This window comes from Phyllobates terribilis, unplaced genomic scaffold (assembly GCF_046119375.1).
Source record: "Phyllobates terribilis strain yellow unplaced genomic scaffold, ASM4611937v1 Scaffold_3__8_contigs__length_932513732, whole genome shotgun sequence".
Lineage (NCBI taxonomy): Eukaryota > Metazoa > Chordata > Amphibia > Anura > Dendrobatidae > Phyllobates > Phyllobates terribilis.
This window is the reverse complement of record NW_027362763.1, coordinates 66,279,483-66,303,848: the sequence shown is the minus strand read 5'-3', so window position 1 is coordinate 66,303,848 and position 24,366 is coordinate 66,279,483. Positions and strand designations below refer to the sequence as shown.

At 44.7% G+C, this 24,366-nt stretch overlaps 1 protein-coding gene across 3 annotated transcripts in view; it reads left to right on the top strand.

The window, feature by feature from the left end:
- Positions 1 to 24,366, top strand: part of LOC141258813 (cytochrome P450 2K1-like) — a 312,341-nt gene that overhangs the window by 278,063 nt on the left and 9,912 nt on the right. For all 3 annotated transcript variants that reach the window (XM_073673963.1, XM_073673962.1, XM_073673961.1), the window contains 2 exons: positions 20,425 to 20,566; positions 21,584 to 21,768. In XM_073673963.1, coding sequence (XP_073530064.1) covers positions 20,425 to 20,566; positions 21,584 to 21,768 — 327 coding nt within the window. The remainder of the gene's footprint in view (positions 1 to 20,424; positions 20,567 to 21,583; positions 21,769 to 24,366) is intronic.

Sequence of the window (24,366 nt, the reverse complement as noted above, 5' to 3'; positions counted from 1 at the left end):
GTACCGAGGTACGGCCTCCGCCATCAGGTTGCGGAATCCTTCCTTCTCCACGAGCCTAAAAGGCAAAATTTTGAGAGCAAGCAGTCGTGAAATGTGGGAATTTAGTACTTTGCCCTGTGGGGCATTGGGTGCGTATTTGCGCTTGCGTTCCAAGGACTGGGGTATGGACTACTGAACACTGCGCTGAGACAAGTACATATACATGCTTCCTGATGCTGCTACTTGAGAGTGTGCAACAACAGGTGCAGGGCAGGAGGCAACTTCGCATGCACCATGGAGAGGGGATTGGCTTGTATGCACAACAGCGGAAGAAGCAATGGTGCCACCCGCACACTGTTTCTGGACTGGGGTTTGTCCCATAAAGTCGGGTGCTTTGCTACCATGTGCCTGATCATGCTGGTGGTGGTCAGGGTGGTCGTTTTGCCACCCTGCTGATGCTGGCCTGGCAGGTGGTACAAATGGCCTTTTTGGGGTTATCGGCAGAGTCTTTAAAATACAGCCAGGCTCAGGAAGACCTTACAGTTGTACTGGCAACTTCCTTTGTGTTGGTATTACTGGGAACGGTTGCCTGCCTTCTGTCTACGGCCATTACACTTCTTCTTCCTGCCTCTCGGGGTGCTCTGCCTCCCTCCCCCTGTCTGCTACTCTCCTCGCTCTGCATGTCTTCCTGCCAGGTTGGGTCAGTTACTATATCATCCACCACCCCGTCTACCACTTCCGCACTCTTGTCCTCTTCCTTACTTTCTGGCAATTGTATCTCATCATCGTCCACCTCTTGTTACACTTTCCCACCATCGCCTTCATGTGACTGTGGCTGCTCAAATATTTGGGCATCGCTACTTGCGATCTCCTCTTGCCCCGCTTCAAGTGGACCGGGCGAGACGCCAGAATTTATAAATGGGAAAGTGAACAGCTCTTAGGAGTGTCCAAGTGTGGGATCAGTTGTCTCTGGGCACTCGGCATGGTGGGCGGAAGGAGGTTCAGAGTGAGGAATATGTGGTCCAGACTCACAGCTACTTAGATTTGACCGTGTGGAAGACAAGGTGGTAGTGGTGGTGGCTAAGTGACTGGAAGCATTATCTGCTATCCAACCAATAACCTTTTCACACTGCTCTGTGTTCAATAGTGGTGTGCTGCAGTCTCCTATTAATTAGGACAGGAAGGTTGAACGAGAGAATGTGGGTGTTTGTTGTGGCACAATTTCAGCTTGCCCATGGGCTCTGCATGCACCATCATCACCATAATGTCCAGTTCCCCGTCCCTTGCCACGTGCCTTGCACATTTTAAATGGAGGACAATATCTTCCATGCTCACAACAAATTACTGAATTTGGAGCAAACCTATATGTGATCCGTGTGATGGACAAACCACAGTTTTAAATACCTGGCCTGTAGGTAACTATTTTGAACAGCAAACTGGTGTCAATTGCTTCACTGACACACTGAAACAAATTTTTAATGGAGGCCAGAAATGACAGTATTTTCTGAAAACGTGTATGTGATCCATGTGACGAACAAACCACAGTTTTAAATACCTGGCCTGTAGGTAAAAATTTTGAACAGCAATCTGGTGTCAATTGCTTCACTGACACACTGAACAATTTTTTAATGGAGGCCAGAAATGGCAGTATTTTCTGAAAATGTATATGTGATCTGTGTGACGGAGAAAACACAGTTTTAAATACCTGGCCTGTAGTGTTGAGCGAGCATGCTCGACACTGCTCGGTACTCGCCCGAGCATCTCACTACTGGGGATGTTCGGCAAGCACCAAGCATTTTCGGGTGTAATCCACCTTTTTGCCTTTTTTCCATAAAAAAAAACAGTTTGAGTGTTTCGCTGACTCTTTAGACACAAATATATCTGTTTAAAAAATTCTGGGGTAGGCCAGAGAACTAGAACTGTGATTTTCCTCTTCCACGGACAAATCTGAGTGTAATCCACCTGTTTGCCTTTTTTACAAAAGAAAAAACTGTTTGAGTGTCTCGCTGACTGTTCAGACACAAATATATCTCTTTAAAAGATTCTGGTGTAGGCCAGAGAACTAGAACTGTGGTTTTTCTCTTCCACGGTTCTAATCTCCTTTTTATTACCCTTTTGCGATTGATAGTGCGAGTGTAAGCTATTTTACTTCATTTACAATGGGCAAGGCGCGTGGCAAGGGATGTGGAACTGGACGTTCTGGTGATGGGGCCGTGGCCAAGGTGAAAATGTGCCACAGCCAACAGCCACATCTTCTCGCTTCCAGTTCTTGACCGAATTACTTGGGAAGCACACAACAACACCACTATTGCCAACTGATCAGTGTGAACAGGTTATTAATTGGATAGCAGATAATAATTACAGGTCACCTGGGCACCACCACCTCCGATCTGTCTTCCACACGGTCAAGTCTTAGTAGCCCTGAGTCTCAACTGCATACTCCTCCTCACCCTGAGGCTTCTTTCTCCCACCATGCCGAGTGTCGTCAGACAGCAACTGATCCCACAGTTGGACACTCTGAAGAGCTGTTCACTGGTCCATTTCCAGATTTGGGCCCCTCGCCTGCTCCACTTGAAGTGGTGGAAGAGGAGATTCCATGTAGCGATGGCCAAATATTTGAACAGCCACGGCCACAGGAAGGCGACGCTGGCAATTTGTCACAAGAGGTGGACGATGACGAGACACAATTGCCACGAAGTGAGGATGAGGACCGTGGTGCGGAAGTGAAAGAGGAGGAGGTGGTGGATGATCCAGTAACTGACCCAACGTGGCAGGAGGACACACAGAGCGAGGCCAGAAGCACACAGGTGGAGGGAGGCAGAGTACCCTAACAGGCAGGAAGAAGCAGTGTGGTGGCCGCAGACAGAAGGCGGGCAACCGTTCCCCGTAACACCAACACGAGGGATGTTGCCAGTACAACCTGTAGGTCTTCTAGAGTCTGGAATTTTTTTAAAGACTCTGCTGATAACCCCAAAAAGGCCATTTGTACCACCTGCCATGCCAGCATCAGCAGGGGTGACAAAACTACCAGCCTGACCACCACCAGCATGATCAAGCACATGTCAGCAAAACACACGACTTTGTGGGGTGAACCCCAGGTTCCACGACCATTGTCAGCGGGTGTCACCACTGCTTCTCCCGCTGTTGTGCGTGTAAGACAACCCCCTGTTGTGCATGCAAGGCAATCCCCTGTCCATACTGTATGCTAAGATGCCCCCTCCTCTCAGTCTTCACTTGTTACCGCAGTTTCTCAAGAAACAACATCAACTTCCACGTCCCACCGCAGCGTTTAATTGTCCATATCCCAGAGCTTTGAACGAAAGCGCAAATTCGCAGCCAACGCCCCCCAGGCCACAGTCCTAAATTCGCACATTTCACAACTGCTTGCGCTGGAAATGCTGCATTTTAGGCTTGTGGAGACAGAATCCTTCTGCAACCTTATGGCGGTGGCCGTCCCTCGGTACTTGGTCCCCAGCTGACACTATTTTGCCCGGTGTTCCATCCCCGCACTACACAAGCACATGTCCCAAAACATCTGCCGTGCCCTCAACAATGCAGTTACTGGGAGAGTCCACCTGACAATGGACACGTGGACTATTGCTTGTGGCCAGGGATGGTATATCTCCCTGACGGCACACTGGGTAAACATAGTGGAAGCCGGGACCCAGTCGGGCCTTGGGACAGAACACATCCTCCCAACACCGAGGATTGCGGGCTCTATGTCAGTCAGAGTTGACCACACAGTGTACAACTCCTGAGCATCATCCTCCTCCTCATGTTCAGCCTCCATCTCAGATATCACCACATCAGTTAAAAGCTGGAAACACTGCAGCACTGCCTCAGCCAAGCGGCAAAAGGCTGTGCTGAAACTCATAAGCTTAGGTGATAAACCTCACACTGCTAGTGAGTTGTGGACAGCTGTGAAAGAGCAGGCAGATCTGTGGCTGAGACAGCTGAACCTACATCCAGGCATGGTTGTGTGTGATAATGGCCGTAACCTGGTAGCGGCTCTGAGGCGAGGCGAGATCACACACGTACCATGCCTGGCTCATGTGCTTAACCTCGTGGTTCAGTGGTCTCTTAAATCGTACCCCGAGTTGCCTGATCTGCTCGTCAAAGTACGCCGCCTGTCTGCTCATTTTCGCAAGTCGGCTACAGCTTCCGCCGCCCTTGCTGTTTTCCAGCAGCGTTTGCAGCTTCCGTCACACCGACTGGTGTGTGATGTCCCCTCCACATGTTGCAAAGGATTTGTGAGCAGAAGAGAGCAGTTGTGGAGTACCAGCTGCAACAAGGCTGTCGATATTCATGTCAGACTCCACACTTAAGACCTCAGGAGTGGACCTGCATGTCTGACATATGTACCATCCTGACAAACTTTGAGGAGTCCACCAAGATGACTCTCTTCTGCAACGCTCTCTGCAGAGAATTAAAGAGGAGACATTGCAGCCAGAGTATGATGAGATGAATCAAGAAGCGGTAGCGGGCGATTACACACAGCCCAGCCTCATCTCATCCCAACGTGCATTGGGGGACAATGAGGGAGAGGAGAAGGAAGAGGAAGAACAGGAGCTGGTATCATACGCTGTAGACGGTAGTACCTGTACAAGTGTCATACCGTTGGTTCAGCGTGGGTGGCCTGAGGACAGGGGGGGGGTGAGGATGAGAGCATGGTCAGTCGTCATCTTGGTGAGGACACGGAAGTCTTGCCTATTACCAGTCTGGCACGCAAGGCTGACTTTATGTTACGCTGCCTTAACCATGACCCTCGCGTTGTCAAAATGTTGGGTGACAGTCATTACTGGTTGGTGACACTTTTAGACCCCCGCTACAAGAAGAACTTTCACTCTCTTATTCCTGAGGTGGAGAGGTCTACAAAAATGGGGCAGTACCAGAAGGCCCTTGCTGCAGAACTGTTAAAAAAATTCCCATCTGAACACGCTAGCGGCAGAGGTCACAGTTTGTTGCCCAACCAAGGCGTACAGGAGAGAGAGAGACGCAACTCTAATCCAGCAGAGGCAGGGGAACACTGTCAACGTTCTGAGACAGTTTTCTGAGATCCGCCCAGCTTACAGGCCCTGAGTCGCGGGCTACTCTCACAAGGAGTGGAAAGTTTCAAAAGATGGTGAAGGAGTACCTTGCCGGCTGTACCAGCATCTTCCGTTATTCCTCTGTGCCTTTTAATTATTGGGTATCCAAGCTGGACACTTGGAATGAACTCACTCTGTACGCCTTGGAGGTCCTGGCCTGCCCTGCCGCTAGCGTGTTATCGGAGCGTGTTTTTAGTGCCGCTGGGGGAATTATAACTGATTAACGCACTCGCCTGTCAACTGACAATGCTGACAAGCTGACCCTTATCAAAATGAACAAGGGCTGGATTGGGGCAGACTTCTCATCACCACCAAATGACAACAGAGTAACATAAAGTCAAATCCGTTGTGTTATTTCGGGAGGTGTATACTCATGCACCGCTTCACACCCACACATGAGTATACGCTTCCTCATTTCGGCTATTTTTTGCTCTTCTCCTTATCCTCAGCCACCACCACCACTATACCATCAGGGACACCGTGCTGCCAGCATTGCAAGTTCCTCCGTCCTAATTTTTGGCATCTTTTGCTTGGAAGGCATAGGCAAAGTCTATGGGAGACCCACTCCTCAATAATGCGAATAATGTTTTTAATATGCTGTTCTGCATGGCTCTTGTAAGGGTCATTGCAAGTTCCTCCATCCAAATTTTTGGCAGCTTTTGCTTGGAAGGCATAGTCAAAGACTATGGATGACCCACTCTCCAATAATGGGAATAATTTTTTAATATGCTGTACTGCATGGCTCTTGTAAGGGGCATTAAAATCGTCTTGTTAAGCTACTGTCTTTTTATTCCATTGGGATCTCCACGACTCTTCCAAGGGGCATTGATATAGACTTTTTACTCCACTGTGACCTCGAATTCTCTTCCAAGGGGTATTAAAACCGTCTTGTTAAGCTACTGTGACCTCCACGTCTCTTCCAAGGGGCAATAAATCCGTCTTGTTAAACCACTCTGAACTCCACGTCTCTTCCAAGGGACATTAAAATCATCTTGTTAAGCTACTGTGACCTCCACGTCTCTTCCAAGGGTCATTGATATTGTCTTTTTATTCCACTGGGACCTCAACCATTCTTCCAAGGGGCATTGATATTATCTTTTTATTCCACTGCGACCTCCACCACTCTTCCAAGGGGCATTGGTATTGTCTTTTTATTCCACTGTAACCTCCACCACTCTTCCAAGGGGCATTGATATTGTCTTTTTATTCCACTGGGACCTCCACCACTCTTCCAAGGGGCATTGATATTGTTTTTTTATTCTACTAGGACCTCCACGTCTCTTCCAAGGGGCATTAAAACCGTCTTGTTAAACCACTCTGAACTCCACGTCTCTTCCAAGGGGCATTAAAATGGTCTTGTTAAGCTACTGTGACCCCCACGTCTCTTCCAAGGGGCAATAAAACACTCTTGTTAAACCACTCTGAACTCCACAGCTCTTCCAAGGGGCATTGAAATGTTGTTTTTAATTACCTCAAACCTCCACGACTCTTCCAACGGGCATTGCATTCCTCCTAATTTTCGTCAGGTTTTTCTTTTCAATGCCTAGGCGAACACTAAAAGAGACACACTCCCCAATAATGGGTAGAAGGTTTTGAGTACGCTGTAATCCACATCTGTTTCAAGGGGCATTGCAGTTCCTCATAATTTTTGGAAAGCCTTCCATTCACTGCTTAGGCCAACAGTGCACAGGAGACCCAGTTGCTATAAATGGAAAAAACGGTTTAGTTAAGGCCCTCTGACCTCCATGTCACTTCCAAGGGGCATTGTAGCGCCTCAAAATTTTTGGTAGGCATTGCACTCACTGTATGCCCTATAACTGTGTAGCCGAACCGCTCCTTTTGGTACAGAAACATATCCTATAAGACATGTGTGGTTGACTGGCCTGATAATGATGTGAATGGTCCCTGTTCCTCCTGCTCTTTCTCCTTTGCTACCACCTCATCCATCATTCATCACCTGAAGCTTTTTTTTAACGGAAGTCATAGAACTGGGATAGTAGCCGGAAAAAATCTAGCAATCCTCGGAGGAGGTAGGATATGCGCCAAAACGCTGACCACCTCAGGCCTAGCAGCTGCTACATACATGCGCTTGCATTCCAAGGAACTGAAAGCTAAGGAGATGGATGGCCTCATGATCATGAATAATTTACTCGTTGTGTAGGATGCCGACTACTGCTGCTGTCTACCTTCTGAACTTTGTGTTGAAGCCTGATTGACCCAGGACCCGCAATCCTCTATGTCTGGAGGACGTGTTGCATCCTAGTGTTCAACTGTGTCCCGGCTTCCACAATATTAACCAAGTGTGAAGGCGTCAGTGAGATGGACCATCCCTGGCCACATTCACTTGTCCACGTGTTTGTGGTTAGGCTGTCCTTCCCACTAAATGCACTGGGGAGGGCACAGGTAATGTATTGGTATGCGCGCTTGTGTATAAGGCGCACTGGGACAAATAGGGGTGACTGGAGACCGAGTATGGACATCCGGCCGCCCCCTGGCGGCTGGGGACTGAGTGTGGACACCCGGTCACCGGGCAGCTGGGGACTGAGTATGGATACCAGGCTGCCGACGCAGCCATGACATGGTGGCCGGCGTCTGCCTCCACAAGCCTAAAAGGCCTCATTTCAAGTGCAAGCAAGCTAGCAGTATGGTATTGCAGCCTGGAGGTGGGTGGGTGGCAGGCTGCACACTTACGCTTGCATTCCAAGAAAACAAAGCAGAGGCTAACTTCTATCATCATCATCATGCTCCTCACCTTGGCACTCTCAGCTCCCCTTATGGAGAAGCCAGGGCCTACCGGAGGAGTCTGGTTGTCTGGTGGGCTCGTCCAATGCTTTCCTAAAGCAAGCCAGGCTAAGAAAAGTGTGGGGAAGGTTACCGGGACAAATAGTGGCGGCTGGGGACTGAGTATGGAGACCTCACTGCCGAAGCATCCATGAGGTAGTGGCCAGCTTCGGCCTCCTCCAAACTAAAAGGCCCCATTTCAAGTGCAAGCTAGCAGTATGGTATTGCAGCCTGGGGGTGGGTGGGTGGCAGGCTGCACACTTACGCTTTCATTCCAAGAAAACAAAGCAGATATTAACTTCCATCATCATCACCATGCTCCTCACCTTGGCACTCTCAAATCCCCTGATGGAGAAGATAGGGCCCACCAGAGGAGTCTCTGGTTGTCTGGTGGGCTCATCGCGGCTAGGGACTGAGTATGGGGACCTCACTGCCAACGCAGCCATGAGGTAGTGGTCAGCTTTAGCCTCCTCCAAACTAAAAGGCCCCATTTCAAGTGCAAGCTAGCAGTATAGTATTACAGCCTGGGGGTGGGTGGTTGGCTGCATATTTGCACTTGCATTGCAAGGAATGGGGGAGGTACAAATAAACACTGCCCTGGGACAAGGTCTTGCATGGGGATAGTTGCAAGTCTGCATCTTCTGATGTGGCAAGGATCACTTCTGATGGGCACACTTTTAGGCAGTGACCTGGGTGTCAGAGATGCTTCCAGGGGTCTTCCCCATGCTGTTCCCATGTCTTTTCAGCACTGTATGAAGGCCAGATAAGGTTGTAAAATGTTAAAATGACATTTCCCGGTGAATGCAATTGTCACGGTTGAAAGCAATGCAAAAGTGCAAAAACGCATAAAAAATGCTACTTGTGAATATAGCCCAAGGTGTGGAGGAGTATTTTTGCTTTAGGTTATTTATTTTACCTTATACACAAGTCTTTACCCTGGAAAGGATGTTCCTTAACATATTTCACAGGAAAGCAGTTTCAGTTTCATTTTTGAACGTTTTATTGTGAGCCCGTAAAAGTGGCTTAACATATCTGACCATGTTGTTGACTGCAGTGACCTGGGGGTCAGAAATGCTTCCTGGGGCGATCCCCATGCTGTCCCCATGTCATTTGAGCACTGTCACTATCGTTTTGGGCACTTTTTAGGCTTTCTACAGACTGCCGGGGGTGCCACAGCAAAAATGCTCGGGTCTCCCATAGACTAACATTGGGCTCGTTGCTCGGGTTGAGCACCCGAGTATCACGGTGAGCTCGGCCCGAGCTTCGAGTACACGAGCATTTTAGTGCTCGATCAACCCTACTGGCCTGTAGGTAACTATTTTGAACAGTAATCTGGTGTCAAGTGCTTCACTGGCCCACTGAAACAAATTTTTATTGGAGGTCAGAAATGGCAGTGTTTTCTGAAAACGTATATGTGATCCGTGTGACGGAGAAAACACAGTTTTAAATACCTGGCCTGTAAGTAACTATTTTGAACAGCAATCTGGTGTCAATTGCTTCACTGGCACATTGAAACAAACTTTTATTGGAAGTCAGAAATGGCAGTGTTTTCTGAAAACGCATATGTGATCCGTGTGACGGAGAAAACACAGTTTTAAATACGTGTCCTGTAGGTAACAATTTTGAACAGCAATCTTGTGTCAATTGCTTCACTGGCACACTGAAACAAATTTTTAATGGAGGCCAGAAATGTCAGTATTTTCTGAAAACGTATACCGTACAGACCAAAAGTTTGGATACACCTTCTCATTTAAAGATTTTTCTGAATTTTCTTGACTATGAAAATTGTACATTCACACTGAAGGCATCAAAACTATTAATTAACACATGTGGCATTATATACTTAACAAAAAAGTGTGAAGAACTGAAAATGTGTCTTTTATTCTAGTCTCTTCAAAGTAGCCACCTTTTGCTTTGATGACTGCTTTGCACACTCTTGGCATTCTCTTGATGAGCTTCTAGTGGTAGTCACCGGAAATGGTCTTCCAACTATCTTGAAGGAGTTCCCAGAGATGCTTAGCACTTGTTGGCCCTTTAGCCTTAACTCTGCGGTCCAGCTCACCCCAAACCATCTCGATTGGGTACAGGTCTGGTGACTGTGGAGGCCTGGTCATCTGCTGTAGCACCCCATCACTCTCCTTCTGGGTCAAATAGCCCTTACACAGCCTGGAGGTGTGTTTGGGGTCATTGTCCTGTTGAAAAATAAATGATGGTCCAACTAAACGCAAACCGGATGAAATAGCATGCCGCTGCAAGATGCTGTGGTAGCCATGCTAGTTCAGTATGCCTTCAATTTTGAATAAATCCCCAACAGTGTCACCAGCAAAGCACCCCCACACTATCACACCTCCTCCTCCATGCTTCCCGGTGGGAACCCGGCATGTAGAGTCCATCCGTTCACCTTTTCTGCGTCGCACAAAGACACGGTGGTTCGAACCAATGATCTCAAATTTGGACTCATCAGACCAAAGCACAGATCTCCACTAGTCTAATGTCCATTCCTTGTGTTCTTTAGCCCAAACAAGTCTTTTCTGCTTGTTGCCTGTCCTTAGCAGTGGTTTCCTAGCAGTTATTTTACCATGAAGGCCTGCTGCACAAAGTCTCCTCTTAACAGTTGTTGTAGAGATGTGTCTGCTGCTAGAACTCTGTGTGGCATTGACCTGGTCTCTAATCTGAGCTGCTGTTAACCTGCGATTTCTGAGGCTGGTGACTCGGATAAACTTATCCTCAGAAGCAGAGGTGACTCTTGGTCTTCCTTTCCTGGGATGGTCCTCATGTAAGCCAGTTTCTTTGTAGCGCTTTATGGTTTTTGCAACTGCATTGGGGACACTTTCAAAGTTTGCCCAATTTTTCGAACTGACTGGCATTCATTTCTTAAAGTAATGATGGCCACTCGTTTTTCTATTCTTAGCTGCTTTTTTCTTGCCATAATACAAATTCTAAATGTCTATTCAGTAGGACTATCAATTGTGTATACACCTCACTTCTGCACATCACATCTGATGGTCCCAACCCCATTTATAAGGCAAGAAATCCCACTTATTAAACCTGACAGGACACACCTGTGAAGTGAAAACCATTTCCTGTGACTACTACATGAAGCTCATCAAGAGAATGCCAAGAGTGTGCAAAGCAGTCATCAAAGCAAAAGGTGGCTACTTTGAAGAACCTAGAATATAAGACATATTTTCAGTTGTTTCACACTTTTTTGTTAAGTATATAATTCCACATGTGTTAATTCAAAGTTTTGATGCCTTCAGTGTGAATGTACAATTTTCATAGTCATGAAAATACAGAAAAATCTTTAAATGAGAAGGTGTGTCCAAACTTTTGGTCTGTACAGTATGTGATCCGTGTGACAGAGAAAACACAGTATTTAATACCTGGCCTGTAGGTAACAATTTTGAACAGCAATCTGGTGTCAATTGCTTCACTGAGACACTGAAACAAATTTTTAATGGAGGCCAAAAATGGCAGTATTTTCAGAAAATGTGTAAGTGAACCGTGTGATAAAGAAAACAGTTTTAAATACCTGGCCTGTAGGTAACTATTTTGAACAGCAATCTCTTGTAAATTGCTTCACTGACACACTGAAACAAATTTTTAATGGAGGCCAGAAATGGCAGTATTTTCTGAAAACGTGTATGTGATCCGTGTGATGGAGAAAACACAGTTTTAAATACCTTGCCTATAGGTAACTATTTTGAACAGCAGTCTGGTGTAAATTGCTTCACTGACACACTGAAACAATTTTTTAATGGAGGCCAGAAATGGCACTATTTTCTGAAACCGTATGTGTGATCCGTGTGACGGAGAAAGCACAGTTTTAAATACCTGGCCTGTAGGTAACTATTTTTAACAGCAATCTGGTGTCAATTGCTTCACTACCACACTGAAAAAAATTGTATTGGAGGTCAGAAATGGCAGTATTTTCAGCGCAATTATATGTGATCCATGTGACGGACAAACCACAGTTTTAAATAGCTAGATTTTTAGCGCTGTAATATGGAAAGGACCTGGCTTTCATTCTGCAGTGCCAACAAGCAAATGGCACAGAAAAACTGCGTTCTCTGGATTGCTATTTAAGCAAATAATGAGGATTAAGATCCAAAAAACAATTATTCCTGGCCCCTGAGACCTGGGCCTATTTCTAGAAATATCTAACAGCAGCAGCAGACAAAACTGAAATGGAGCCTCTTGTGCTATGTTCACTGCAGTCTGCTATATACCCTGCCTGTCTGCCTGCCTATATACACTTCCTGCCTGATATCTCTGCATATGGATTAGTCCTCAGAAGGACTCTTTGTTGAGATGGAAATGTCTCTAATATAGTTTGGTATGCCTACACTAACTAGAAACAAGCAAATCTCTCCCTAGCTCAGCAGCACCTCTCCCTACACTGTCTGATTCCAGAGTGACTGTGACGAGCATGGCGGCACCAGGTCTGATATAAACCCGATGATGCTGTGTTGCCAGCCAATCACTGTAATGCCACAATCAACATGGCTACGGCATTACAGTGAGTGGCAGGCAATCCCTTGCATGTTCATTGGCTCTGTAAAGAGCGCCAAACATGCAGGGAGGAGACCCGAGCTCCCGCTGAGCAACCCCGGAAATACTCGGCGAGCGCCGAGCATGTCGAGCAATGAGATGCTCAGGCAAGCACCGAGCAGTAGGGAACATGCTCGCTCATCACTCATCTTCTGGTGCCTAGTGGTTTAGTTCTCAATCCCCTGGTGTGTAGTAGTTTAGTTCTCCAACCCTAGCTGTTTAGTAGTTTAGTTTTCCAACCCCTGTTGTATATTAGTTTAGTTCTCCTTGTTCTGGTGTGCATTTATTTCATTCTACAACCCGTCCATGCCCACCCCCAGGGGTTAACATCTGGTGATGAGGATTTGGATTCTGTTCGGACCCTACTTCATCCGAGTCCAGATCAACTGAAAAAAATTTTGGGCATCGCTACACATGCTTTCCCCCTCTTAAGTCTGTGAAGCTTTAGATCATACATCTGAAGCCCCAGAATAGAATGTGTGAACAGGTCTGCAGACTCACCCATATGTGGATCCCCACAGTTAGTTGAGCGGTTGGAGAGTTGTGACACAAGTGAAAACATGGGTAATTGGGGTGCCACCTCTGAGGACTGTACTCTGTGTGATGTTGAGGTGGAGGAGGAGGAGCAGAGGCCACTTGATGCAGCGCTTGTCATCTACTGGAGCAAATATTCTTCCAGGCCCTCATCTACAAGGCATACCGCTGTTCAACTACCAAAGAAAGGGAGTGGAGTCCAGTAACAGAATTTTTAAAAATGCTGCACAATTGCTCACTGCAGCAAAACAAACCAACTTATCGTGTCTCATATCATACGTGTCTAGCAACCCTAAACAGTTGTTCAGTACTTTCAAGTCTCTTCTCTGTCCACCAGCTCCCCCTCCCTCTCCTCTCATCTAAGCTGAAGACTTAGCCTCATTCTTCAAGTAGAAAATTGACGACATAAGGCAAAGCTTTTGCTTAAAGTCCCCACATACCCTACTCATAACTACTCAAGTCACCACTTCCAAAACCATCTTCTCTGCCATCACGGAAGATAATTTTTACTCTCCAAATCACATCTCATCACCTATGAACTTGACCCAATATCGTCCCATCTCATTCCAAACCATACCACAGTCTTCATCCCAAGCCTAACCCTCCTCTTCAAACTGTCACTAACAACTGGTGTCTTACCCTCATGATTCAAACATACCTCGATCACACCCATCCTCAAAAAACCCACCTTTGATCCATCCTATGTCTAGCTATCGCCCTATCTCACTTCTCCCCTATGCCTCCAAACTACTGGATCAACACGCCCATTTTGAATAGTCCTCCCATCTCTCCTCCTGCTCCCTCTTTGACTGCTTTCAATCTAGCTTCCGACCACACTATTCCACTGAAAATGCCCTGACTAAAGTCACTGGTGGCCTACTAACTGCCAAATCCAAGCAACACTACTTTGTCTTCCTCCTCCTAGACCTGTAATCTGCCTTCAACACAGCAGACCATTCTCTCTTACTACAGACTCTCATCTTCCAGCATCACTGACTTGGCCCTATCTTGGATCTTTTCATACCTAACCGACAGAACATTCAGTGTCTCCCACTCACATACCACCTCCTCATCTCGCACCCTATGTGTCAGTGTTCCCCAAGGTTTAGTTCTAGGACCCAGGCTCTTCTCCATCTTTACCTTCAGCCTGGTTCAGCACATAGTCTCACGGCTTTCACTATTACCGCTATGCTGATGACACACAAATCTACCTCTCTGGACCTGATATCACCTCCTTACTAACCAGAATCCCACAATGTGTGTCTTCTATTTCATCTTTCTTCTCTGCTAGATTTTTAAACACTGAACATGGATAAAACCAACTGCATCATCTTTCCACCATCTCATTCATGGCCTCCCAACTGACCTATCCATCAAAGTGAATGGCTGCCCACTCTCCCCAGTCTCACAAGCGTGACTCTGATTTGTCCTTCAAATGTCAGATCCAAGCCCTTTCCACTTGCTGCTGACTCCAACTCCAAAATTTCTCGGGGATCCGCACATTCCTCAACTATGAATCTAGAAAAACACCAGTTCACGCCTCATCATCTCCCCCCTCGACTACTTCAAGATACTGATCTGTGGCAACCCTTCTACCATTCTCGCACCCCTCCAATCTATCCTAAACTGTACTGGCTGATTAAACCACCTGTCACCCCGCTATTCCCAGGCTTCTCCCCTCTGTCAATCCCTGCGCTAGCTCCCTGTTGCCCAGAGACTCGAGTTGAAAATCCTAACTTTGGCATACCAAGCCATTGAAAACCTGTCTCCTCCATACATGTGTGACGTAGTCTGCCTGTACTAGTTACTTTTACGCAACCTCCCATCCTTCCAACATCTCCTTCTCTACTTCCCTCTCATCTCTTCTTACCACAATTGCATACAAGATTTGCCCCGTGCATCTCCCCTACTGTGTAACCCTGTACCCCAACACATCAGACCCTCGCCTATCGTGGAATCCTTGAAAAGGAAACTGAAAACCCATTTCTTCTGACAAGTGGACAATCTGCGGTAACTCTCGATCCAGCATACCACTGCAGACTAGCTGTACCCTGACCTACTGTATCTTCACCCATTCCTTGTAGATTGTTTGTGCACCCTCGCAGGCAGGGTCCTCTATTCTCTTGTACCAGTCAGTGACCCCTTTTCACATGTAAAGCGCCACGGAATAAATGTTGCAGTAATAATAATAATTAAAGTACTTGTACTCTGGGTCAATTGATGGCACTTTCCTGGTGTCTTCCCCTAATTTGATGTGTTTTGGCAGCTTTTGGGCCCATTTGATGGTGTTGTGTATGCATTTTATTGGATGAAATAAGTATTTTATACAATAGAAAAACAGAACTTAATGTTTGGTACAGAAAACTTTTATTGCAATTACAGAGATCAGACTTTCCTGTAGCTCTTGACAAATTTTGCACATACTGCAGCGAGGATTTTGGCCCACTCTTCCATACAGATCGTCTCCAGATCATTCAGGTTTTGGGGCTGTAGCTGGGCAATATTGGATTTCTGCTACCTCCATAGATTTTCCATTGGGTTCAGGTTTGGAGACTGGCTAGGCCACTCCAGGACCTTGAAATACTTCTTATGAAGCCACTCCTTTGTTGTCCTGGCTGTGTATTTTGGGTCATTGTCATGCTGGAAGACCAAGCCATGACCCATCTTCAATGCCCTTACTGAGGGAAGGAAGCTGTTGGACAAAGTTTTGCAATACATGACCCCATTCAACCTTCCTTCAATATGGTGCAGTCGTCCTGTCTCCTTTTCCGAAAATCACCCACAAAGTATGATTCCCCCACCATGCTCCAAACACGGTGAGTGGAGTTGATACCAAAAAGTTCTATTTTGGTCTCATGTGACCTTCTTCCATGTCTCCTCTGGATCATCTGGATGATCATACAGGCCTGGACCTATACTGGCATGAGCAGGGGGACCTTGCGTGCCTTGCAGGATTTTAATCTATGACAGCATAGTGTATTACTAATGGTAATGTTTGATACTGTGGTCCAAGCTCTCTTCAGGTCATTGCCCAGGTCCTACCTTATAGTTCTGGGCTGATTCCTGACCTTTCACAGAAATATTCTTACCCCACAAGGTGAGATCTTACATGGAGCCCCAAACTGAGGAAGATTGATAGTCAACTTGTGTTTCTTCCATTTTTTAATAATTGTACAGTTGTTGCCTTCTCAAGAAGCTGCATACCTATTGTGTTATAGCCCATCCCTTCCTTGTGCAGGTCTATAATTTTGTCCCTGGTGTCCTTAGACAGCTCTTTGGTCTTGGTCATGGTGGAGAGGTTGCAGTATGATTGATCGAGTGGGTGGACCGTGTCTTTTATAGAGGTGACTAGTTCGAACAGGTGCAATCAATACAGCTAATGAGGGCAGAGTATGCAGGCTTCTTAAAGAAAAACTAACAGGTGTGTGAGAGACAGAATTCTTCCTGGTTGTTCAAATACTTATTTCATGCAATAAAATGCAAATTAATTATGTAATAATCATACAATGGATTTTCTGGATTTTATTTTTAGATTCAAAGTTGAAGTTTTACCTGCAATAAAAATTACAGACCTCTCCATTCTTTGTAGGTGTTAAAACTTGCAAAATAGGCAGTGTATCAAATACCTATTTTCCCTACTGTAATTTCAAGAACATTTCTGTTTTGGCTAATTTGCTAAATTTACAATATATTAAATTGCGTCTAATTTAGTTCAATGCGAGCTGTAGTTAACTCCTTCACCCCCGGGGGGTTTTCCCTTCTTTTTCCAAGAGCCATAACTTTTATAATTTTCCATCTATGTAGCACCCTGAGCTGACATTTTATTGAAACCATTTTGGGGTAGATACAATGTTTCGATCGCCCATTATTGCATCTTATTGCAATGTTGCGGCAATGAAAAATATGTAATTCTGTTGTTTTTATTTTTTTCTCTTTACGCTGTTTACCAATCAGGTTAGTTTACTGTATATTTTGATAGATCGGACATTTCTTAACACATCGATGCCAAATATGTGTATTTTTTTATTTATTTTTTAATTGTTTTATTTTTAATAAGGCAAAAGGGGAGTGCTTTGAACTTTTATATTTTTTAAAACTTTTTTTTTTACTTTTTACTTTTAATGTATATAATAGGAGACTTGAAGCTGCGATCGCCTTATTGCCTGTTCTAAACATAGCAGTGCTTCAGTCAGCAATCTTTGTTCCTTCATTCATTCAGGCCCCCTGATATGCAACTTCAGGCCACATTCACACGTTCAGTATTTGGTCAGTATTTTATATCAGTATTTCTAAGGCAAAATCATGAGTGGAAGAATTAGAGGTAAAGTATAATAGAAACACGTCACCACTTCTGTATTTATCACTCACTCCTGGTTTTGGTTTACAAATACTGATGTAAAATACTGACCAAATCCTGAACGTGTGTACGTGGCCTAAGTCTCAGTTTTTTCTCTTGTCTCCAGTGGTTAATCTAATTAGAGTTTGCGATTCAATATGGAGCCAAAAATGAATAATGCCGAGCACCATATCAGACACTGCTGCAGAGTAATATTGTAGACAAATGATGACATGTGTGAACGCACAGGCTTCCCCATAACGTCCTGCAGCTATCACATCACATTCTGTAGAACGTCCAATAATGAGAGACTATGACGGCCCGTATAAAAGATGAGGACTGGCCAAGGAGCGCTATTTCCTGCTTTTACAGCATAGAGATTGGCGGGTCGGAGTGCACAGCTCTTCCTGCATAAGGACAGAAAAAGACACTACAGCGGTGGAACATTTAGACGACTGTATTATTGGTCAGAGTGCGATCCAACAAAACATCGGACCGCACTCAGACTAATGTTATTCTATGGGGCCGTGCACATGCCCGATTTTATTGCAAGGAAAAAATTGCAGCATACCCGAGTTTGATTCAAAATTCGGATCGCACTAGGACATCCGAGTCCATGAGTGCATGAAAAACATGGGACTGTGCTCGGATGACACCTGAGTGTAGTCCGATTTCCATAGACTGACAGAATGGAGAAGATAGAGAATTTTTTTTTCTCAATTTTTTCCTCATCCGAGAGAATTGGATCACACTGTATCCACACTCTGACCACATTCAAACTCTAATCAGAATGTGATTTGCATAATCGACCTGATTCTCTAGGATGAGAGATAATACCGTCATCTGCACCTGCCCTTAGTTGTATCAACAGCGAGACAGAGATAGGAAAGATGGCGTCAGAGCGTAATGGATTGATGCATTCAAGTATCCACACATTTCTTATCCTTCCTGCAATACAAAAGCTTCGGTTCTTTCTCCCACTCACCCACCTTTTACTTTTTCTTCCTCTGTTTCTCTTTTCTCTCTCCCTCTCTCTTCTCCTTTTTTTCTCTCTCTTTCTTTGTTACACCAATTCCATTGGCCTGCAAATCACATTTTTGAGAAAAATTTGGCAAAGATGGCAAATTTAAATTTTTGAATTTCAAAAGGTTTGATCATAACTAGATAGATAGACAGATAGATAGATATCCAAAAATGTTTTTCGTTTTTAGATAGATAGATACCGTATTTTTCAGACTATAAGACACACTTTTTTCCTCCAAAATTTTAGAGGAAAATTGGGGGTGCGTCTTATAGTTCAAATGTACTATTATATTGTTGCTGTGGATGGTGGGAGCTGTAGGGGAAACAGCAGTGGCAGAGGAGGGAGGCACAGGAGGCAGGAGCCCACTGCTAAAAAAACTGAATATTCACTGCTCCCCACAACCATGTGCGTGTGGAGCACTGAACATTCAATCACGTTAATAGTGCAGTGTCAGCAGCAGCCGCCGGCTTCATGCAGCAGCTCGACGGTCACGTGTGCCCGCTATTAAAGAGCATGAATATTCACTACTCCTTACTCCCATCAGTGGGAAGTAGTGAATATTCATATTCTTTAATAGAGGGCACACTCGATCGCCAAGCCGCTGCAAGAGCCGCGTCTGTGGCTACAGTGTGTGCCCGCTATTATGGAGAATGAATAGTCACCCCTCTCCACGCTGGAACTATGAGCATGGGAAGGAGTGACTATTCATTCTCCATAGTAACTATTCCGGCAGCTCATCTCAGGATTCATGGCAATGATGTCATGCGCTGCTAACACAGTGAGATCAGCTGCTAGCAGCAGATCAAGAAGCAGCTCTGGAACAGAAGGGAGGTGAGTAAAGTGCTGGAGCAGAGGGTAGGTGAGTGGAATCCTTTATTTTTTTGAGTGCAGTGTGATGGGGATGGGGGTGCCATGCATACCAGGATGAGGGTTGCCATGCAAATCAGGATAAGGGATGAGAGGTGCCATGCATACCAGGATGGGGGATGAGGGCTGCCATGCTTATCAGGATGGGGGATGACGGGTGCCATGCATACCAGGATGAGGGATGAGGGATGCCATGCATGCCAGGATGAGGGGTGCCATGCATACCAGGATGGGGGGTACCATGCATATCAGGATGGGGATGAGGGGTGCCATGTATACCAGGATGGGGATGAAGGGTGACATGCATACCAGGATGGGGATGAGGGCTGCCATGCATACCAGGATGCGGATAAGGGGTGCCATGTATACCAGGATGGGGATAAGGGGACCATGCATACCAGGAAGAGGGATGAGGGGGGCCATGCATACTAGGTTTGGGGATGAGTGTGCCATGCATACTAGGATGGTGAAGAGGGGGCCATGCATACCAGTATGGGGACGAGGGCCACATATAACAGGAAGGGGGGCCATATATACCAGGATAGGAGATATTAGTACGGAATTGGGGGACATTACCTTGTTACTGTGTCAGCTGCAGACCCCCTCCCCCAAAAGAGTGCATCATGACCACATTTTTTGCTTCAATTTTTTTTTTATTTTCCTCCTCTAAAATATAGATGCATCTTATGGCCGATGCGTCTTATAGTCTGAAAAATACGATATATAGATACACTAGAGAAAGGATCACAATTGGAACCAAAATGTTGCCTGTTGGGCTGTTAAATAGCACTTTTTTCTTCATTATATTGTGTGCTGCTTTCCAACTTTTTTTTACTATGATTGAGGACTTTTATGTACCTCGAGGCTTTACACCCAACTTTGCTGTTGCTGCTTTTGCCTTTTCAGATAGATAGCATATGGATATGCCCAGAATAAATGGTAAAATATATTGTAGATGCAGTGGGAAAAGTGTCGCATACAAAAACATTTCATCACACTGCTGTAATGATAATGCTATAAAGCAATGCTGAAAGTGCTGTTTTAACTACCGAGTTCATGCTCATTTAGAAGCTGCTCTGATTTGCTGCTTTGGCAAGAATTCATACGTAAACAATATTTACAAACAATCTCCTTTTGTTAGCTTCTCTGCTCTCCTCCTCCATGCTCCGTGTTTGTAATTAATGTTTGAGTTTGGATTCTTGCTAGAGCAGCAGTTCAAAGTGGTTTCTAAAAGAGCATGTACTTGATTGTATTTTATACATTAGGAAAAACCAAATCCTAAGTTATACTTCACCAATGAAAACCTTACAGCGCTGGTTTCGGATCTCTTTGACGCTGGTATGGAAACAACCTCAACCACTCTGAGATGGGGCCTTCTACTAATGATGAAGCATCCAGAAATCCAAAGTAAGAGACTCCCTTTATGTTTGGGAATGTATCATGTTTACTTAAGTTTACTTTTACTAATTAAAATCATATAGTCATACACCTTATTTTCTCATGATCTATTTTTATGGGGGTTTTTTTGTGGATGATTATGGTGGCAGCCATATTCCCTCAACTGTGCTCCCCATCTCAGAGATTCATTTTCTACCAACTACATATGACTTGACACATCATATGAAGAGAGCAATCACTGGAGAAGGAAATTATGGTCAGAAGAATAGAAAGAACAAGGCGAAGAGGAATTCCAGCATCCTGATGGCTTGATACTATCAAGATAGTGGCAGAGAAGACTCTGATGGACCTATGTAGGCTTGCTCAAGATTTATCTTCCTACAGGTCATTCATCTGTCAAGTCGCCATGGCTAGAGATCTAGCAGGAGGCCTCTGAATAAATAATAAAACATCAGACATAAGAAGATGCATGTTGTGATGTTACGGCCTCATAGCATGTGTCGTGACATCAGAGGCCTTCTCGGCACCAGAAGCCCCAGTGCAGAGTTAAGAAGCCCAGCACTGTTTGTTGAAGGAAAGGAGATGCTAGAAAGAGCATTTCGGAGGACCAAACAGGGCCTCCAAAATTGAGGACCAGACGGGGTCTTCATTATAAAAATTTATGGTATAGTACTTTGGCCTGCTAACCACAATCGTGATATAGATTTCCACCAGAGCAGAAAAAAGAGGTTTTGAGAGAGAGCGTGTCTAAGAGAGCACAAATTCAAAATGCAACTCCTAGGGATCAAAAATAACTTTTGATTTTTGAAAAATGAAAAGCTGAAAATTTCCCTACAGAAGAATATGGAAAGAATTTTAATTATAGGGGAAAAATTAAGGTTACGTAACCTGCAATTTCATAACAACTACGATGGTCAAATGTCAAAGTGGAAATCTAGCTGAAATGTTATCATTCATTTTAATTGCTGGAAGTTCTCAACAAATCATTTTTTTACATATATTTTTATGTATTTCTGCTGGAAATAGAAAAGGTCCAAAATGAGATCGACAAAGTTATTGGATCGAATGAGCCCCAAGTTATTCATCGTAAAGACATGCCGTATACTGATGCCGTCATCCATGAGATTCAACGTTTTGGAAATATTGTTCCATCCAGTATTTCCCATGCTACCACTCAGGATGTTAACTTCAGGGGTTATCTCCTTCCCAAAGTAAGTAAAAAATAAATATTCAACCTTATTTTTTGGTAATACCACATTGAAGTGGTTGTCCACTATTTATTTTTACATTGGCATTGGCCATTTTCTTCTGCCAGTCTCCTCGCTTCCTTTTCCAGTAGGGAATGTTATGTTATGTTTCAACTAGTATGAACAGAGTATTTTATGAAGCACTCAGCCAGAAAAGAAAGGAGGAGACTGGGGACATAGGCAGATGAATGGCAGAGGTCCAAGAGGTGATGTTTTTTTTTATTTAGAAACCACCATGTGACTATATTTTATATAGCGATAAGTATTGGACAATCCCTTATGCACATGTATTTTTTATACATTTCGCAAATGTTCATAAATATTCTGATTTTGGTGCCCATAGACCAGAGGTGTAGCAAGGTTTCTAGTTTCGGGGGGGGGGTACTTATGAGAGGGCCCCTAACCAGGTAATTGTGATTATAATTAAGGTGGCACACCCTAATAGTGGATGTAAGTGAACCGCAGCAAATGACCTTGCTGTTACTAAAAACCAATATAGTTATCATATAGTGGTAGATACCAGCCCTGCAGAACATATGAGAGATTAGAGTACAGTTACACATAGTGACTTATAGATCATGTTCTTTCTGATGGAGTTGTTCACTTTTCACGTTTTCCATCTGTCCCAGACCAACATGGCAACTTCTTCCAGCCAGGACTGGGCTGCAGAGATTATATCAAAGACACATATGACTTCTCATATTTCCAGCACTGTCCTCATCTCTCCTCAACCTGCACAAACTCCTCATCCTACTGTTACCCCAATACTGAGCCGCTGCTGCCATATACTGTATGTCGCTATTACCTGCTGAGTGGTACCATGTGCCCTCTAGATGATAAAACAAACCTCTAGAATATATTAATGCCCTGTGCAAGTGCCCTAGAAAACAGTGCCCACATTTTCCCCCTTAGAAGGTAATAATGCCCTCTGTGTGCCCCTTTGCCAGTCACAATAACCTGAGTACCCCTATAACAATAAATGCCCATTTAACAATGTCTTAAGTCTCACCACGTGTATGGCTCCCCTCTACTCAGTATGATACTCTCCTATACATAGTATATTGCACTCCCCATAGCCCTCAGTCCTCCATATACTTTAGTATAATGCACTCCCCATAGCCAATGTACTCAATATAGTATAATGCACTCACCCGTAGTCCTCAATATAATATAATGCACTCCTTAGAGTCTTCCATATACTATAATGCACTCCCCATAATCCTCTATATACTATAATGCACTCCCCATAGTCCTCTATATACTATAATGCACTCCCCATAATCCTTTATATACTATAATGCACTCCCCATAATTCTCTATATACTATAATGCACTATAGTTTGTAAAATAGGGTCACTTATGGGGGATTCGGCTGATCTCGCATCTACCAATGTGACATGGCACCCTCAAATCAGTCCAGCAAAATCTGAACTCCAATATGGCGCTTCTTACCTTCTGAGCTTTGCACTGTGGCTCAAAAGTAGTTTTCGACCACATATGGGGTATCTCTTTGGTCAGGAGAAATTGCACAACAAATTTTGGGATCCATTTTCTCCTCTTACCCTTGTGAAAATGCAAAGTTTAGGAATAAAAAATATTCTTGCGGGAAAAATGTGATTTTTTTTCATGGCTCAACGTTATAAACTTCTGTGAAGCACCTGAGGGTTCAAAGTGCTCACCAGACATCTAGATAAGCTTCCTGAGGGGTCTAGTTTCAAGCCCTGCCATGCACCCAAACAGTACTTTTCCCCCACATATTGGATATCTGCGTACTTAGGAGAAATTTCACAACAAATTGTGTGGTGCAATATCTCCTGTTACCCTTGTGAAAATGTAAAATATGGCACTAAATAGTGTGGGAAAAATGTGATTATTTTTTTTTTTCGTTTTCACGGCTCACCATTATAAACTTCTGTAAAGCACACCAATTCTGTAAAGCACACCAAGCTTGATTATAGGGTAAAATTTATAGCCATACCATACCAATGAGTGCCAAGAAATGAATATAATCACACAAAATGACTCATCCTACCTCTGCTCTATCTCATGCGAAAGCACTAAGCAAGCTCATGGGCAACATCAAGTGATCCTGTTCTTCAAGCATTATGAAACTGATTGTTCTAGTTCATCATGTAAATTGATATTCGCATATAACAAAGACAAACAAGTAGATGAATAGTGTCTGTGCTTGATCCCTTTCAACCTATATTAATATGTAAACATGTGATCAGGGAAATCTATAATATAACCGGGAATGCGTGTCTGTCTGAAGCCTCGATAGACTGCGCATGCGTGACGCGCAGTCTGGCTCCAGAGAGAAGCAGGCATCCAGCCGTTACAGGTAAAAGGAGTGTGTATGGCGCCGGAGATCACGGTATGCATAGACACTGAACACACACCGCAATCTCCGGCGCCATACTTGCATACTTACCTGACCGGGAGGAGCGTTGCCGCGGCGCCTCTCTTCGCAGGAGACTGGGGCAGCATAGCGCTATCCGGCACCAATTTACTGAAGACACATTTACAGTGTGTCTTCAGCAAAATGGCGCCAGACAGCGCGGT